General features: G+C 36.9%; 1 protein-coding gene across 1 annotated transcript; it reads right to left on the bottom strand.

The window, feature by feature from the left end:
* Positions 1-11,519: 11,519 nt before the first annotated feature.
* Positions 11,520-18,542, bottom strand: grpr (gastrin-releasing peptide receptor). Its single transcript, XM_026947796.3, has 3 exons — positions 17,920-18,542; positions 14,705-15,056; positions 11,520-12,886 (listed from the first exon to the last, which is right to left on the bottom strand). Exons 1-3 carry the CDS (start codon positions 18,324-18,326, stop codon positions 12,491-12,493), a joined length of 1,155 nt encoding a protein of 384 aa, XP_026803597.1. The 5' UTR covers positions 18,327-18,542; the 3' UTR covers positions 11,520-12,490.
* Positions 18,543-20,619: the final 2,077 nt, after the last annotated feature.

Genomic DNA, 20,619 nt, shown 5'->3' with positions numbered 1-20,619 from the left:
CTTATCTGGACCTTTGTGAGCAAGGAAATTTATGTAGCTGGCTCTTCATAGATTTCAGTTGAATATACATGCACTACTGTGTTAAAAATTTTAAAGTGAGTTTTCCTGATGGAACTCTTTTTTAGAATCTTAACTTGTTTTTATTTTACAATTTTGCCGTACTGACGTGTCATGACGCATATTGTGACTCATCAGTCAGCCTGAAACAGATCAAATGCACACTATAGCATATCATGAACAATAGCTTTCTTTCTGTTCTCCTTTGTGTCAAATGTTAAGTGGACCAGAAAGGCCTTATTTCCCAAGTTGTTATTCAAAACACAAGTGGGATTCATCCAGGAACAAAAGAACCCTTGTGCTGTATTTTTCTCTATTACAAGAAATGAATGTGATAATAAAATGAACTAGAAGAACAGATGTGTCAAATCCCTGTGAAATGCTATTCAGTTTTCACTGAGACTGAGGAATACAAACAGAGGCTTCACTTTGGTTATCCTGGAACTACCACACATATTAAACATTTAAAATTACAACTGAGCCCACCAATTTCTGCTTAAGGTGAAATATTCGGATATTAGTGAAGTGAAGAGACTTGTGGCTAAGTATGGTGACCCATACTCAGAATTTGTTTAGGATGGGAGAGAGCACTGGTCATTCACTCCCCCCACCTACAATCCCTGCCAGACCTGAGACTCAAACCCATGACCTTCGGGTTGCAAGGCAGACTCTCTATCCATTAAGCCACGACTGTGTTAACTGTGATGTGTGCGTTTTGACCAAGCACCAAGAAAAATTTCTAATAACGGCAAATAAAATGATTCTGATTCTGATCATCACTTTAAATAGTATTTTCGGTATTGTTCTTGACACACATTATCTTTTTTTTTTTTTTTTTTTTTTTAACTTTACTGATTTAAGCCTCTTTAAATTGCAATGTTGTCCTGACTGCTGCTACATATGCAAACTCTGCAGATTAAATGTTATGCTCTCCAGCTCTGCCAAAATACATGGATAATGTTGGTGGACAGCAATTTTCAGGTCATGTTTTCAATCTGATTTAGTTCTGGGCTTTGACTCAGCAAACGTTCCAAAATACAACCTTTCCTTTTTTTCAAGCTGTTCCTTGGTAGTTTTTGCCCTGTCCTTTGGTTCATTGTCCTGTTGGAACATATACAGTATATTTGCCCTAACTGCAAAGGTCTGGCTGCCTTCTTACCACTTTGCTTATATATGGCTCCATCCATGTTGCCTGTGATGGCAATAAGCACTCCAGTTCGTCCTGCTGAAAAGCAACCCTAGAGCATGAAACTACCACCAAAGTGGATAAAAAGTAATTGTAAGAATGATGTTATCTGGGTTTTAGGCTGTATTTCTATTTGCATTTGCAACAAACATAATGCTTTGGCTTTTGGACCAAATAGCTAGCCTTTCTCAGAATTGGCTTCCTTCTGGCCACTCTCCCATAGAAGCCAGATTTGTGAAGAGCTGATGATATATTTGAGGTCTACACACCATATTTTTCTACTTTGTTATAATGGATAATCCCAACAACTTCATCTCAAAGCATTCTTGGTTTTCATGACAGCAGGACTGATCTGACCTGCCATTTTAGATGGGAGACTTCCCAAAGTCAGAGATATTTATTGTGCAAGTATACAGTTAGACCCTGGTGGATACTTTAAATTATGTAGTTTTTAGACTTTTTAAACACTTCATTTGATTTTAATTCTGTTGTCAATTTTTAACAGAAAAAAAATTAACAGAAAAAAAAAATCCCATTATAATATACTCAAATTTGATGTTGCAATACAGCAAAAAGAGAAAAGGCAAGGAATAAAATATACAGTAGATACAGCCATAAATATAAGGGATCTGCATGTTTTGAGGGCAGAGAGATGATTTCCCAGAAAGGCTCTGCTGACTACAACATTAAAACATTTATGTGCTGAGATAAGAATTATCAAATGTTTATGATTAGTGAAAGGTTATGATGGATTACACTGTTCAAAGGGACACCAGAAACACGCAGAACTCAACGCCAATGGCGTCAACAGTCCTTTCAGACATTTGACCTTGCTGTGACCTTGACCCTGTTTGGAACCATTCCAAAATCTAATCAGTAGATCTCTTCGTTAGAATGATAATTCTATGTAAATCTTACCAACAATCAACCACTCGTTCTTGAGATATTGTGAGATATCTCATTGTGAGAATTAGAATCATAGATGGACACACAAACAGTGATACCACATAATGCATTCACCATCTATACATTTATAGTGATAAGAATGCCCTTCCACAATGCTGCAGAACCTCCTTCATCACTTCCATTGTAAATGACTTTAAAACATGTGGTCATGTACCAAATGCCTTCAATACAGTTCGGGGTATACCGATCCTGAAATAGTCCACACTAGATACCTCAGCCATCAGCAACAACTAACTGGTATCACTTCTCTCCTTTCTTTCTAAAATTCTTGAACATGATATATACAATCACGTGTCTCTCGGTCTTACCCAGAATCACCCCAAGAACCCATTCCCTTTGAGCCACAACCACAGCTTGACTGGACCCACCAAGGTACAAGCATCTACAAAGAACTTCTTCAAGCTGCTTTGAATAAGGGCATCTGTTAAATGCTATAAATGTAAATGAATTATTCGAAGAATTTCCATTTTTCATGGAACCCTGATGTTTTCAGAGCAGGAAATTATTATAGACCACCATTTATTTATTATTAATTCTGGTTTAATGGTATGCAGTATTGTCAAAAACCATAGGCACATGTAAAAGTAACCTGAGAAGCAACAGATGATTTTAAAATATCGAAATGAAATGTTTCTATATATTGGGCCCACGATTTGCCTTTCAAACCACATCGGTTGTCTCAGGTACACTGTGGTGAAGTTTTACAAAGGACTCAAGGGTTCATTAATCTTGGAGAAGAGTTCTTCTGGAAGGTTTGCCTGTTAGGTAATCCCAGATAGCCTGAATTATATTTTATCTGAAAAGTGCTTTTTTCATTCATTCATTCATTCTAGAATGATATGTTGGAGATTTTTATTCATTTATAGTTACATTTAATGTAGTGGCACATCCATTAAACAAGTTAGTTCTTGTTATCACTTACACTATAGCAGCTGTAAGCAGTCGTTTCCTAATCTCTTTTTGTCTCTCTCCCTTGACATTAATGAGACAAAAAATGCAGTTTTTCCTACCAAGAAACAGTAATACCCTCTGCTTTGAGGACCAAAGGGCAAGAGTGTCAAGGATTATGCTTATAGTCTAAGTAACGGTTTCTGATGGATGGAGAAGTGGCAGCTGAGGGCAGAACTGGGTACCAGTGTCACAGAATCCCATTGAAACAATGACAGTCTCAGTGAGGAATCCTCAAACATGCAAATATTAAACAGGCAGACATGCTTGCAAGGTGTTTGCTCATTTCTACATCATACTGAGCAGCATCATCTAACAGAATGCCATGTTTTTTTTTATTAAAATAGGCCACAAAGATGGAGATTTCACCTATCACTTTCTCCACCGGTAAATACAATGACAAGTAACATTTACTGTATAAACAAAGGTTTATAATTAAAAAGGATTTTTTTTGTTTACCAGGTTATCCTTAAATATTTCTTATTCCCTTCCTACTAAAGCATCCACTTTTCAATCCAGCACTCATCAACACTCTCAACAATCAAAACTGAATGTCAGTTGGTGAAGTGCATCTGAATAATCCTGCATATATTTACTTGAATTGCTGAAGATTATTTCAGCTTGAATAAGCTACCTTGAAGTAGAATTATTTTTTCACAACTGATTGTCCTTCCAGGGAAAAAAAAGAACAGAGATCACAAATGGAGCTTCAAGCTCGAGCTTTCTGCATGAAAATATATCCCAAGTGCTCCTAAGTGCAACAGTACGTGATGGCTCAATGACCTGATTTCCATTGTATTAATCTAGTCAGAATAATTAGATGAAAGTTTCCCATATTGTTATTGCATTTGCCATTCTGACCCTTGCAGTTAATTCAGCATTTGTTTGGGAAAAAAAAAGTTAGCCAATTTTACATAGCAATGTACTTTAGCACTCAACTTTTTGGAGGGGAACGAGGATACAGAAGGCAGGCTTGGGATAGTACAACTTAGCTCTCTCTTTATTATTCCCTTTTCTTTTTCTTTGCAAGTGTTTTTCCGCACTGCTCACACTTCCAAGGTTTCTGTTTCACATAGAGACACAAACAACTTAGCTCTAGCTACTTGGATCTCGTGCCACTCTGCACACATTTCTTCCTTTATCATATTGCAGTAACTCACTGAAACACAAAACACTTGTCTTTTAATCACCCACATGTGCACGCTCATTCTTTACCATGCGTTCTCCTGACTCCGCCCTCCACCTTCCACTCCTGTTTGCTGAGAAAAGGAATGTGAGGGTACAGTAGCTACAGACTCACCCAAACTGGACAGCTGAAGATTGAAAAAACAACGCCTGGTCTGATGAATCTAGATCTCTGCTGGCTGCAGATGCAGATGGTAGTGTCAAAATTTGCCATCAACACCATGACTCCATGGACCCAACCTGCCTTGTGTCAACAGTTCATTGCTGCTGGTTTGGTAATGTTGCGAGAATGTTGTCTTAATACACACTGGGCCCTTTAATACTAATCACTTGAATGCCAAAGAGTATTGTTGCTAACCTTGTGCATCCCTTTATGACCACAATTTACCCATCAATTTATAATGGCTACTTCCAGCATAATAATGGGCCATGTCACAAAGCACAAGTAGCACTGAAGAGGTTCCATTAACATGACAATTAAGTTCAGTGTACTTCAGTGGCAATTACGTCAACATGCACCAGAATGTCAAAGGAATGTTCCCAACTCCTTGGGTCAAGGATTTATCTGAGAGAACTGCCTTGACACTTATTATTTGATGAATAATTTTGACACACATGTTCATTCATCCAACTTCCTCTCAAGCCAGTAGCAGGAGCCCTCTTCACAAGTCTGACATCATCCTAATACAGTGATAAAATGCCTGGTCAGTCTGGAATCATAACAAATTAAAAATTCTGCTAGATATTGTGGTGATGGTTCCATGTGGTTCTGGTGAAAAAATAACAAATCTTGATTTTGTTGAGATTTATGTAATCTCTAATCTAGTTGCAACTCTCTAATCTAGTTATAACTCTCTCTCGCTATTAATTGTGGGCTTTAGTAAGATGCATTAATAAAGCCTTCTAAAATGATCTTCATGTGAGGAATGATGTATTTACAAGATACTTATTAAACACTATTTAGGTCATGCTATATGTTATATGCCAACTCAAAACTTTTTTTTATTTTATAAATACTGGTAATTCTGCAATAACATTAACTTAAAGGTTCGTGTCTTCCCTTATGGAAAAATCCATAAGACATATACATATGTATATTCACATTATTATGTGAGTAATATCTGAAAAGCAAGTGAAATTGGATTTCAATGTTACGCCCTCAAACTGCAATAAACATCATATGAACAGTATGTGATTAAATTAAGCCATCTACATGAAAAAATAAATGGAAGTGAAAATAGATAAATCATGTGTAAAAAAATTAATTAATTGTGTAATAAATCACAAAAAAAAATCACATTTGTACTAATCATGTGAAAAATTTACCTGCGAGAATAAATGAATTGTGTAAAAAAAAAAAAATTAAACATGAAAATTAATGCATGTGTCAAAATCACAAGTGAAAAATAAATGAATCTTGCTTTTTAAAAAATCACATTTAAAAATAAACATCTAATAAATCACATATGAAAATAAATTAATCATTTGTAAAACAAATCACATATGAAAATAAATATCATATGAATATAAATACATCATGTGTAAAAAAAAAAAAAGGTGTGAAGAATACTATGAAGTATCTAAAACTGCATATGTAAATTTCACCTTTGAATCATGCGATTATTCACATGTAAAATCTGTGTGACTGTTTTATTTTTATTTTATGCAATGATGCATTTTTTTGAAGACGTATTCAGATTACGCCAGTATATAATGCATTATCATACATGTAAACTAGTTGATATAGCAACTTTTGGAGTAAATCCCAAAATAGGTGTTGCTTTTGAAACGTATAGTAGTACTTTCAGTGTGATAAAATAAATTTAATATGTCTCTAGCAGCCCACACTATTCAAGCAAAGCACACAAATTCAAATAAAAACAGCAGTGGAGCATTTGTATGTATTTGATGTTATGCTCCACACTTGAGACTGAGTTTTCAAATGAGTTTGAAATGGTGTTCAGACCTTGTATGTAATTAGTGTATGGATAACATCAAGTAACAAAGTAAAATGTGTGGATAATCTCTATTGAATAAGAAAAATATACTATAAAACAACCTTTAGAGAGATCATATAAGCTCATTCCAAACTGTTATTAGGTTTGTAATTTATAGATCTTGTCATTCCTTAGCAATTTGCTTAAGATTAATGTTGATTCTTTACATATCCATGGTGATCAAGTTTCAAGCGCACAATGTTTGCATAAAGACTAGAGTATTTATTTTAACAGTTGCATGTCTTTAAAATGTCCAGGTCAGGTAAGATATCCCACGCATAATAGGAAACACTTTGCTGAATGGAGAACATACAGTTTTGGATATGTGCATATTGTTTATGCTCTGTTTGTCCAGCTGCTTTGATAATGGTCCCACGATACTCTGATGTTGGCAGAGTGGTATTTACAGGAAGTGCACAGCCCATTTCCCATGCCCAGAGAAGTGTGAGACTCGCTTATTTCAGAACACATAACAGACCTGAATTACAGGAGAAAAACATGAATACATGGTTGCTTATATCTTGTAAAATATTATATTTCAACTCTGCTTACATTGTGCTCTACATCTGGGATATATGTATTGGACATGTCCCAAATGCAAACCAAGAAACAATTCGTTATAAGAGTACAGTACAGCCTACTGTCTCTATATTAGAGAAGGCAGTATGTGACATCAGCAGAGTTATAACAAAGAGCTTGTTGGACGTCCCATTCCAAAACCATGGGCATTAATATGGAGTTGGCCCCAACTTTGCAGCTACAACAGTTTCCACTCTTCTGGGAAGGCTTTCTATAAGACTTTGGAGAGTGTCTCTGGGAGATTCTGCCCATTCAGTGCAATTCAGTTCATCCAGTGAATCCAGTACATTCAGTTCTGCCCAAAAAATTGTGTGTCAGGCACTGATGTTGGAGAAGGGCTGGCTTGCACCTGGCTCACACCAAACTCATCAACCCATGTCTTTATTGACCTTGCTCTGTGCACAGGAGCACAGTCATGCTGAAACAGGAAAGGGTCTTCCCCAAACTGTTGCCACAAAGTCAGAAATATACAATTGTTTAAAATGTCCTTGTATGCTGTAGCATTAACACTACCCATCACTGGAACATAGAGGCCTCGTCCAAACCTCCAAAAACAGCCCCAGGTCATTTATCCTCCTCTACCAAACTTTACTGTTGGCACTATGCATTCCAGTAGGTAGTGTTCTCCTGGCATCCACCAAACCCAAACTCATCCATCAGACTGCCAGGTAGTGAAGTGTGATTGATGACTCCAGAGAACATGTTTCCACTGCTCAAGAGTCCATGGGCAGCATGGTTTACACCACTCCAGCTGATGCTTGGCAGTGTACATAGTGCTGATGTGCTTGATTTTATGCACTTGTTAGCAGTGGGAGTTACTGAAACACTTGAAGTCAATAATAAGGAGGGGTATCCGCATACTTTTGCCCATATAGTGTATATCAAGAAACAGTGAATACAGCAAATGAAAGGATCCAAAAAGCAAAGACATAAAGACAAAAATGGGCATACAAGTTAGAAAATATTGATAGCACTTTCAGTAAGGGAGACTGAAACTTTTTCCCGAACACTAATTGTAAGGCTGTTCCATAACTGTGGGTCTTTGTAAAAGTAAGCTCTGACTGGCTGTAGCCTTCATTATTTGAGGTACCAACAAAGAGCCTGCACCTTTTGATCAAAACAGGGGTGGACATGAATGTGATGGGACTTGAAGGTAATGAGGCATGAAGGAAATGAGGGTATGAAGGTGATGAGGGTATAAAAGTGATGTGGGCATGAATGTGATGAATACATGAAGGAGAAGGGAACATGAAGGAGATAAGAACATGAAGGTGATAAATGAGTATGGGGCCATGAAGGATGTGACTACCTGAAGGTAATGGGGGTATGAATGCAATGAGGAGTCCCTGCTTGCACTCTGCATGCAAAGTACATTGTCCTTAACCATTACGGGACAAAAAAACATACCTAACAATCTCTCTCTCTCTCTCTCTCTCTCTCTCTCTCTCCACATGCTACTCCTGAGATACCAGTGACCACTGACCCCTTCTGCTCTCCGGACCTGTCTGATCCATCCTGATGGCCTTATTCCGGTTAGAATTCTCATCAGATGGAGATTGCTCACCGCTCCTGGGGGTGGCCCCATATGGATGGCCTGAAGATCATTAGGATTGCTGGGGATGGTGCCGCTTGAGGACAGTGGAGATGGCTTTGGAGTTTGCAGTTCATATGGGTAGTTGTACTGTGATAACTTGGAACTGCGACTTCTTGTGAAAACTGTAATCAATTTCCTGGTTACACAATTGCACTATTTGTCCATGTAGTACACAGTTATAGAAGGGATTTATTTATAATTGCACTATCCGTGTCACCCAGATGAGGATGGGTTCCCTTTTGAGTCTGGTTCCTCTCAAGGTTTCTTCGTCATATCGTCTCAGGGAGTTTTTCTTTGCCACAGTCGCCTCTGGCTTGATAAATTCATACATTTACAATTTATATCCTGAATGTATTTATATCTGTAAAGCTGCTTTGTGACCATTTCCACTGTTACAAGTGCTATACAAATAAAATTGAATTGAATTGAATTGAATGAGGGCATGAAGATGAAGCAGTTGACTTAAGACCAATGGTTATATGATTATTTACATGGAGAAAGCTGTCCATCTGAATTATGCAGCTGCTCAGGATGATTTTTTGGGCTCCCAATTCAGATTATGCAAAGTAATTGTAGTTGATTGTAATTGTAATTGATTGTAATTCTCCCTCTTTCTTTTAACAATCTAAATTAGGTATTTAATTAGGTAATTAATAGTATTTAATTTTTGAAAGCTTACACTAAAAAATAGGGTAAACAGGGTACACCTGTGTAAAATTCAAATCCTTTTGTCCAACTGTATGCTTGTACAATAAATATACAATATCTGACTTTGGGAGATCTCATAGTTAAAAACGTCAGATTGTCATGAAGGTTACAAGCGCAGGGCAGAATCTACAAATGAATGGCTTGAATAAAAAAGAAGGTTTTTGGTTTGAAATGGCCAAGTCAAAGATAGGGCTTAAATCCAATTTAAAATCAGGACCTGGAAATTGCTGTCCACCAACATTCTCCAAATAATTTGGAGAGTTGGAGAAAAGTGGTATTGAGGAATGGAAGAAAATGCCAAAATTAAAATATGCAAAGCTCATATAGACACATCCGAGACAACTCAAATCAGTGCTGCAAAAAGACAATTCACACTAAGGGGGTAAACGTATCAATTAAGCGGCTTTTAGATTTTTTTAAAAATAATTCTGAGGACATCTGAATAATTTATTATATTTTATTTCTGTAGAGAGTCACTTCAAAGGAGCAGAAAAAAATCAGATTTTGATATGCTTAAATTTGATGCAACACAGCAAAAAGAGAAATAATCATCGGAAGGTGAATACATTCTGGCAGCACTGTATTTCTTGAATAGAAGCATCCTTGACAAGGATTTTCAATAGCATCTCGACCATTGACTTTAAATAATTATTCACTTGCCTTTTAAGCTGGAAAAAAATCATGCTGTCACAGTTGTGCACACTAATTAATGAAGCCACGAGATACTAAATTGACATTTTGAAGAGTAAACTGACCAATCTGCTACTGTTGAGTCCCTTTAAATTTATTCGTAATTTTATCCATAACTTCGTCATTGCCCTAAACAGTGTTTCCTCTGATGCCCTCCATGCAGAAAAGAACCAACAACAACAACAACAAAACTTTTTATCCACTTTAAAGGTGTGATACTATTAATATTATTAATACTATTATTATAGATAATTATTCCTATGCTACACATTTTTAATTTTTCCAAGAAAAGCCACAGATTTTGTTACAAACAAGCAAATAAACAAAAAACAACGCTAAATTTCCCACAAGGTCAAAACTGCCAGACACACCCATTTCTATCTTTGTGGGGACATTTGATTCCCACCTAGATATAAACACACACACACACACACACACACAGGCAAATGTACACAAAATCAGACTGATCCAATGTGACAACTTAGAATTCCCCTAAGCCAGTTTTCTCGAAAGGCTGAAGCCATCTGAATTGTGACATGGTATAGCAGTATCCTGATGAATAACAGCAGCACCAGTTTAAACCCAGAGCTGCTATTAAGATACCTGTCACAAATGGAGAATAAACTTCATTTGGAGTTGTCCCATTTATATTCCAATAAAGCCATAGTGCATAAACCACTCAATCCATTTCAAATATAAACAGACGTCATCTTTAAACAGTATAGATTGGAGATGCCAAGAGATTACACACACACTCTTCTAAGCAAGTGCAAAACATGGAGACATGTATCTACAAATGTATCTACAATTAAGAAAAAGTAAAAAAGGAATAATCTTTAGTGTAGTTAGAATAACAGCATGACCAGATCTAGCAAGGCTGTATTAAGGATCCTTTCATCTTTTTTCCAGCGCGAGTGACGGCAATCTGCAGATATCAAAGGGTTTATTGGTGGCAAATCCGCTAATGAGGACAGAATACAGGCCATAAACATGCCATGGCAAAAGAGAAATGAGTAACAGTAACTAAAAGACCTGATTTGTTTCACCAGAGACCAAAAAGAACTGACAGGGGACGGCTAACAAAAACAAAATCGGACATTTCCCAGAACTCCGAGCAAGCATTGGCTAAAAGCATGCTTCTGTAATCCAGAATCCCAGTTCCAGCTGTGCTGTTTGGTGCCTGATGTCCCCAAGAAAGAAACGATTCTTTCTCTAGCTTTCACTTCATGATGAAACAGCATCAGACAGAGGCGGGCAATCTTTGGGAATGTTGACACACACTATTAAAATAACTGCACCCTGACACTTTCTTATATAATATATATATATTACTAAATATTTATATTGAAATATTTCTGGAGTGCAAATCTAAAGCAGTGTTGGACACAGCAAACGTTGGACTCCAGAAGTTCCACAATGCAATGCAGCTATGTGACACAGTTGAACTGAGTTGGGACAAAAAAAAACCTAAAAAACTCCGAATTTCATTACAAAATAAATCTTGGATGCTTGGAAATCACACAGATTTATATGTAAGTCTTTCTGGGTGGATACATAACACACATAAAGACTTTCAATTCTTTAGAGACATTTATTCATGTTTCCAAACCAATATTTCTTACACTGATACAAGGTCACAGTGCCATGAAGAACAGCATATGCGTTTTAGCTGCATAATGTTTCATTCTTTTTTTCTTTTTCCCTATTTGAATGTAACATTTAAGCCACAAAATGAACAAAATGGCTTTGTCTGCACCCACAGAAACCCCCACTGAAACACTAAAACATTAACGGATGAAGCACTGCTTCTAGGACACAGGAGCAGATATAGCTCAGACACCAATGCCGTGACCGATCACCGCTGAAATTGAGACAAGCAGGTAGCTACACCTTTATCAAATTATACTCTGAGCACTGCTTGTCACCTAAACATAAATTTGAAGCCTGTACAAATCAATATGCCTCTGAAATAAAGATCACTTCCTGTTTGAACATTTTGTAGTAGCGCACATGTACACAGTTTCACCGTACCAAATAATTTACAGCATTAAGTTACACGGACAACCAAAATAACAGGCTTATGTTTGGTTCATTAACATAATGTATTAACACAGCAAGACACTAATATCAGCATCTAAATCCAAAATAATGCAAATGTTAAAAACATTTTAACCATTACGAAAACACTGAACGTAAATACTTCCGCCATTAATTAGCATCTAATACAGGACCACAGATGGGACCACACCATTTTACCGACTGCACGTTCTACTGTGTGTAGTGGAGCAGATGTGTTCATGTTCTTCTTCCAAACTTCCAAATCCAGCACTGAGCAGCAAGGACTCATAAAACCCCAGTGATGATTCATGAAAATTATGCTCAAACTCTTGCGGTGGAAATGTGGGCTGAAGAGCTTTCCTGCTTTCCAGTGCTTTTTGCTTTTTTGCCCAGTGTAGAATATAAAGCATAACACCTATTCAAAACAATAATACAGTACAGTAGCAACCACCAAGAACAAGGACCATTCATGAACACTGAAAAACAAACAAAAAAAATGACTAAAGCTCTTTCACAGCACACTCACACAGAGCCCTCATGACAGCCATGATTGCCATTAATGAGACTGAAGCTGGCGACGGTGTGATTCTGCGTGCTTTTGAGTGAGCTCATGTGTGTGTTCCCACGCACCGTACTGTGCATGTGCAGTGGCAGAGGAGGGCAGCAGCAGCAGATATGTTTGTTGAACTGCTTCTGGAAACTCTTGCTCAGCAGGTAGAGAGCGAACGGGTTGACGCAGGAGTTGGTGAACGCCAGGATACGGGCAGCCACACTGGTGACAAAGTGCATCATGGATGTGTCCACTTCAGAGTAGTGGTAGGAGCGGTACAAGTAGATGACGTGACTGGGGAGCCAGCAGATAGCAAAGAGACCCACGAACACCAACACCATCTTAGCCAGCCGCTTCCTTGACTCCATCTGAGGTAGAAAGGGAAACGTTTCATCAATTAAAAAATGTAGTGGACAAAAGACTTTCAAATCAATATTCTAATTTCCAGTTGCATTCTTAGTTTTTATAAAGTGTTATACACTTTCTCAAACTGTTTATGTAATCTCATATCCTGTGCTATACAAATTATATTACAGTTTTAATGACAAAATGGCATCAGATTCTAGCTGCCACTGTTGTGTCCCTGTGCGAGACCCTTAACCTTGATCTGCTCAGCTCAATTATAAGCTGTTTTGCCAAATAATTAAATGTAAATGTATTTGTAATACGTTCATACAAGTCAGGCATCTGGCCGTCATCCATGACTGAGATAATAAAAACAATATAACACTTCATTCTTTCATTGTAATAAAAAGATTTCCTGATGCAAACTGATGCTGTTGGAAATGTTTAACATTGAGACATCTGATTCATGATGCCACATTATTGTTGTATTAGTGATATAAGGAAAATCTTTCTTATCCAATTCACTGTATTATTTTAGCTTTTTCTCAACATCATTATTTAACTTCAATTCAGGGCAACATATTAACAATATTATGAACAATATTAAACATCTATGGACAAATTAATGATCTAATGAGTATTATGGTCAGATTTATCTCGAATAAGTACAGCATACTGTCCATCTCATAATATTCAATGCCTTTTGACTCAGGTTAACACGAATCATTTGATATTTCATCTTCTTTTTTCAGTGTACCATACATGCTCATTATTACTTCATGCATCGATAATCATAAGAACCAATTACCGGTTTCTTTATGAACACATAGAAGGAATGAAAGGTTATTTAAATCCACTGACGATGTATTCATGCAGTCTTTTCATGCTACACATCAAGGGGTATTTATATTCAAAGTGCACACAAAGACTAAAATATATGCATGGTGTATGTATTAATAACATATTTCTTTTAATTACAAGCTTATCAGTAGCATGGTAATTAGACTTTGGTCTCTTTTCACATAACATGATTAGCTTAGGAAACCTTTTCACTTTTTTTTTTACATTCATTCATAAATTATATAATTTAATATAATACAATAAATATGTCTTAGCTAATAATTGCAGAACCAATTAATAGAAAGGTTTGAGAAATCTTGTAAACTTCAATAAAAGTGGACAAGCATTTTTTGGTTAGTTTTTGTTAATTGCGTATTTGTTTATTTGGTTATTTAACAGAGAAAAGCATATCATGATTGACCAGTTTTCTGTAAGGAGATGTTTATTTAACCTTATTTAAGATATTTATTTAAGGTGTATTATCAGTCTTAAGAGGAAATAAAAAAGAGAGAGAGGGAATGTGAGGGAATAACTGTATATAGCTGTTATTGGGCATAAGTAATAACAGGAATTAACTTGTCTCTTGGAATTAAACATAACTATAAACCATTGAAGAGTACGTGCCATCTTTAATCAATTAAAAGTTATAATTGTTGGCAATTTGCTGTGGTATAAGAGCAAGTAAAAGATTCTGGACATGAAAAATCATCCACTAAAAGTATTTCCACACTGGGCCACATCACACCACACCACACACATCACTGATTATTCTACTATACCAGCATGTATTAATGAATTTATTTATATTTATTTGTGATTAATTATTAAAAGCATTTTTGGTATTGGGCAAATATATGCAGATATGAGACATGAGAATATATGCAAATATATGAGATTTTTATTCAAGATTGTTATTTATGTCCTCAGGTGTTTCTGGTTTCTAAGAAATTGCTAATGCATAATGATTCATTTAATTACTTGATGAATTCATAGCATCTCACCTGTCTCCTAATGGGTATCTTCCCCTCGACTGGCAAATTAATTGTGCTCCTAATCAGGCTCCTGGCGATGAAGAAGTAGTACACAGAAATGATGAAAAGGGGGATTACATAGAATATAAGAAATGAGGCCATGGAGTGGATTTTGGGGTGCAGGTCTCCTGTGTGGGGATATGGAGCACATGTTTTAAAGGTTTCATTGGTCTGTGTGACGTGAAAGGTATGCAGGTCAGAGAAAATGGCTTCTGGGATGGCCAGAACCATGGACAAGAGCCAAATAGCAGCAGCTTTCAAACAGATCTTAGCTGTAGCATGGGACGTTGGGATGTCCATGGGTTTTACAATGGCTTTGTATCTGAAAGAGAAGGAGAATTTTACAGAATTTTACACAGAGTCCATGTGTAATTGTACTGTTACATGAGTAATAAACATATAATGCATATATTATATAAATTATACATAAATCATGCATGTAATAAATAAATCAAAATCAATTTTGTTGATTTAACACAACACTGCTGTAACACAAGAATTTCCCTCATGGGATCAGTAAAGTCTATCTATCTATCTATCTATCTATCTATCTAATTACTGGAATATGATTTGATATGGAATTTAAAAATAGATTATAAGGAATTCCAAAGCAATAACTCCGACTGTGTGAGCAGCTACATGAAAATGTGATTCTGGTGGTGATGTATAATGTCTTACTACTTTAATCTATTCCAAGCCCCACAATAATAAGTACCCCAGAATAATTCAACTCAATCCAATTTTAACAATGGACATTGTCCCAAAGCAGCTTTACAGAAATATATAAATTCAGGATGTAAATTTATAAATTTATCCCTAATGACAAAGCCAGAGGTGACGGTGGTAAGGAAAAACTCCCTGAGACGATATGAGGAAAAAACCTTGATCCGGGTGACACGGACAGTGCAACTATAAATAAATCCCTTCTATAACTGTGTACTACATGGTCAAAAAGTGCAATTGTGTAACCAGGAAATTCATGATAGTTTTCAGATGAATTCAATTTTGTTGACGTTATCAACTGTTCACTGATGGAGACTTGAGTGAAAAGCTGTTCGTGGCAATTGCACTCCTAAAGCTATCATAGCAATTGTAGTCCTAAGCCAATAATGCACTTGTAAGTGCTAATGTCACATCACGGCAGACCAGACCTATCTTTTCTGTTATGAAGACCATCTCCCCTGTTTGAAAATCTCTTAATTACACACAGGAAACATTTTCTAAGAGAAATTGGTTTGGATGATGTATAACTGCTTCTGATAGATTCGTCTGAGTGGGAATGCTGTTACCTTTTATTCCTAAGAATAACTGCTACACTGATGGCCACTGCTACAGAACAAGGCTGCTACACTAATGGGGAATTTTACACTTGATTTATTAGGCTTTCAGGTACTCATATAAAGGGAGCAAGACTGACGGAGCAAGTGATTTTGTGCCAAAGTGCCAGTGATGATTATACCACTGTACTACAGGTACACTGATATATTTGTCAATGTATTGTAAGCGGTTACTATTAAAGATCTCATAATGATGATCAGATGTAAACATATTATTGTTTTGCAGTCTATCATCTGTGCTCCAAACATCTGTATTTCCTGAAAACTGCCATCCAATCATCCCTCAACGATAAGGTGCTAATTAGAGCACTTACAATCAACCAGGTAATTATATGATGAGCAAAACTGGCATCAATGTCATCATGCTGTGAAATGTGAAACTATTATCCAATCCTTAACGTACGTTTTTGCAGCAAGGGATCTGTCTGATATACGTGGGAGCTTATAAAATGTTGATATGGATCTTTTGTGGCTGTTTTATCAGAAGATATCTGTAGTTTGGCTTATAGATTGACTAGGAAAAAAGAACGGAATGGCCACTACCAGAATATAAGACTTCGTATACAGTACAATCCAGTTCAATCCAATCCAATCCGACAATGCTTTACAAAACGGGCATCTGTAAGCACATGACTAAATGTTACTTCTAACGCTGGGCAGAAGAAGCCAAGCGTGACATTAGGCTTCTTATTTCCATCAAGTTGGTGGGGATCATTCTGTTCCAGAAGACTGGGACCACACACATATGGTTTGGACTAACCCAGAGGACAATTTTCCAATGCGTAAACATACGCGGATGTACACACATATTGCTTACAGAATGGTGTCCTTTAATTAACAAACGTTACAAAAGAGGTCATTGTTAGTCTGATCATTGCTAGTCAGTGTGTGCAGGTTGATGAGCAGGATATACCTACCACCCTGCAAAACAGGGATCTTGTGAAGACATCATGAATTCCATTGAATATCAAGATATTCTACCCAAATAAATGGACATTTCTGCCAGATGGTTATAATTTGATTGGAGATGAATTTTAACAGAATTTCCCCTAACGTACATTAGCAACCAAAAAGAAATGGTTAAAGGGATACATATCGCTGTTTTGAAATGTCTCTAGATTTGAACCCTGCTGAAAAGCTGTGGTCTGAATGGAACAGGCAAGAAAGTCCCAGTGCACAAAACTAAGAGTGTAAATGAAATGCTCTGCGTGAAAGAGTGGTCCACTTCCAAACCTGACATTACAGGAAGACAATGAGTGTTTTTATTCTCTCCAAGGAATAGACTCTAGGGACGTTTTTATGTTTAAAAAAAAATATATATATATATATTGTGTTACAAGAAAACTACACAGCATTTCTATATGTCATATATATGTTGCCTTTTGTATATTATTTCTGTTGATTTTTCATGCATTCTAGAATTATGTATAGTTGTAAAATATCAAATATATTTTCCAAATAAGATTTCCATTTCAATTTTTTAGTGTTATAATCACTATTTATTGAAATAAACAAACCCTACACATACTAGATGGCAGAAGTGCAAATTAAAGATGACTAAATGACCAAAATTATCTCTCTCTCTTTTTTTTTTATGCATTTCAGCATCTTTATTTTACCTTGTTACTTTCAGGACACAATCAACTGGTTAGAATTTACATCATGTAAATCAAAAAATGCTTTCATCCTCATTAGAAATTGATGCATACCTTGATTTAAAATCTATTTTAGTATATTGCAGAAGAAAGATGTAGAGACATTGCAGTGCAGTGCATGACTTTATGGTCCTGTCTGCAGAACAGGACACAGATCTGTCCCAAACAAATCAGACTGTCCCTAAGCTCTTACCTGTCGGCTGCCAGAGCGGTGAGCGTGAACACTGACACGCCAACAGACGTGAGCTGGATAAACGGGATCAGTTTGCATCCTGTTCTTCCGAAGAGCCATTCGTCGGCGAGGTACCGGCTGGCGTCCACGGGCGCGCACGTAACAAGCAGGAGCACATCGCCGAACGCAAGGCTGCACAGGAACAAGTTGGGGACGTTGCGCATGGACTTGACGGCGCAGAAGGTGCGAATGAGCGTCACGTTGCCTATAAGACCCACTGCAATGATCAGCGCGTACGCCGCCGCGATCGCGACTCCCGCGTGCCACAGCGAGGCTTCGCGCGCGTCCGGAGAGCTCCGGCAATCCCACGACTCATTGCACGCGGATTTTTCCTCAGCGATGGAGATAAACATTTCCTCTAAAGACATGATACCGGTTACTGCTTGAGGATTTAATCCTCCTGCTGTTTTTTTTTTTTTTTTTAGTTATTTTTGTTTTTCATATCTACTTTACTTTGCGCATTTTACAAGCTCTTAGAGACACTTTCCAACTCGCAGATTTCCCAGATGGAATGCTAGAGGAGAGAAAAGCAACGCTTCATTTCTGTTTCCTGCTCAGGTGCGTGTCATCCAGAGCGCACGTTAGTGGAGCGCAAGTGTTTGGATATGTAAGGCTTGTGCGCATGCGCATCACAGAGCCCCCCTCCTCGACCACCGCTGTTCAGTCATTCACCGCTGGGAAGGTTGAAGATACTTTCCTGGCGACTTCTGACTACTGGCAATAAAGTAAAAATAAAGAAAAATAAAGAAATTAAAAAAAAAAATCCTCCCATATTATCCTGCTATTTGCACCGAAAAAAATCTGTGGTTCAGTAAATAAATATGACAAAAACAAATCTGTGATTTTTTTTTACACAAAATAAATAAATAAATAAATAAATAAATAAATAAATAAAAAAAAAAAAATTATTAGAAAGTCTCTCTAAAAATGCTTTAAATTCTCTACTAAATTCATTCATTTTTATTTGTGGCTAAACCTCAAAGTTGATATTTTACTCACTTTACTTGACTGAATTTACTATTATTTTGCAATTGCTCACAAAACTAAAAAAAAAAAAAAAAAAAAAAAAAAAAAAAAAAAAAAATGTTTACTTCAACCGATTGAATACTAAAGAGGGGGCGTGGTTTCTGAACTCGATTTGCATATGCATTCACAGAACTTTAAACTGATAATGCTAATTTTGAGCATTATGGATGGGCTGGTTTCAATATTTCTTGTTTTTGGTTGGCTTTCAGGCGTAATGCTTTTGTATTATGAAATGTTTTGGAAGATCAAGTGAAGAAGAAAGTTTTCTTTGTTCACCCTCATTGTGTTTCACAGTAAGGTATATGGTGTGTGCACATAGTACACAAAATTGTATACAAGTATGCAAAATTGTTAGCTAAATTTATGTAAAATTTGTTTAGATGAAAAATCTTTGGTGCCATTTAAAATATGGTTAGTTAAATTTACTAAGTATTTAACAAATTTAATTCGATATAAAGTTATGGAATTTTTATTATTTTTTTTATTTGCATGTGTAATAAATAAAATATACAAAATATAAACATGACCATGAAAACTATGTCTATCTTTATACCAGCAAAATGTGGTATAAAGTAATTCATAGACATAGTTTTCATGGTCATGTTTATATGACCTTGAAAACAATGTTCTCTTCACAATGGGCTATTCACAATGTTCATTCTGTTTAATATGTAATCTAAGTTCATTCGCAATGTTCATTAATGTTCATTCTACCAGTTTCTGGTAGATTCGGATTGCTTGGTGAAGAGGTAGGTCTTTAGTCTTCCTTTGAAGACAGTCAGTAACTCGGCTGTTGAGACAACCAGGGGAAGTTCATTCCACTACCTGTGTGCCAGGACAGAAAAGAGCCTTAATGCATGTCTTCCTTGTACATTGAGAGAGAGTGGGTCTGGTTGAACAATTCCAGAAGCTCAGAGGAAGCATGGTGCAAAGCGTGGTGTGGTAAGTGCCTTAGGTAGGGCAGGCACTGGTCTGTTTTTGGCTTTGTAGGCAAGCATCAGTGTTTTAAATCTGATGCAGGCAGCTACAGAAAGCCAAAGGTAGGGGAGTGTAGCAATAGAGTGGTGTGGGAGAACTTCGGCTGGTTGAAACATCATACAGCTGCATTCTGGATCAGTTGCAGTAGTCCAGTCTCAAAATGACAAGGGACTAAACAAGCACCTGAGGAGTCTCTGTAGGTAGAAGTACTTAAAATAGTTTATGATGTAAATATAATCTACAAATAAACAATCTACAATTTTTTTTTTGTCTGGACTCTGATTTCCATCCTCATGCAGACTTGGCACAGCATGACAATGGCTTGCTTCTTACCTATAAGGTGACATGGAGGGGATCCACATCTACTCTATACAGACTCTGGTGTCCCACAAGACTCAGTGCTGGGTCCTCTTTTGTTCTCCCTCTATACCTGCTTTCACAGTGAGATCATATCCTCACATGAGTTTTCGTACCACTGTTACACACATTCTCTCCTTTCCTCCCTCACACACTCATGTTTCTGCACAGACCTCAGCACGGATCTCAGGTTCAGCATCATCCCCATCAGTCTCATCAGTCAATCATCTAAGATAACACAAGCCTAATGGTCACTTTTCACTCAACTGATCTCTGTCCAGTCTTACATCTGTGATTAAA

This window comes from Pangasianodon hypophthalmus, chromosome 25, assembly GCF_027358585.1.
Source record: "Pangasianodon hypophthalmus isolate fPanHyp1 chromosome 25, fPanHyp1.pri, whole genome shotgun sequence".
Lineage (NCBI taxonomy): Eukaryota > Metazoa > Chordata > Actinopteri > Siluriformes > Pangasiidae > Pangasianodon > Pangasianodon hypophthalmus.
Note: the sequence above shows the minus strand (reverse complement) of the source record. Positions and strands in the feature narration are given on the sequence as shown.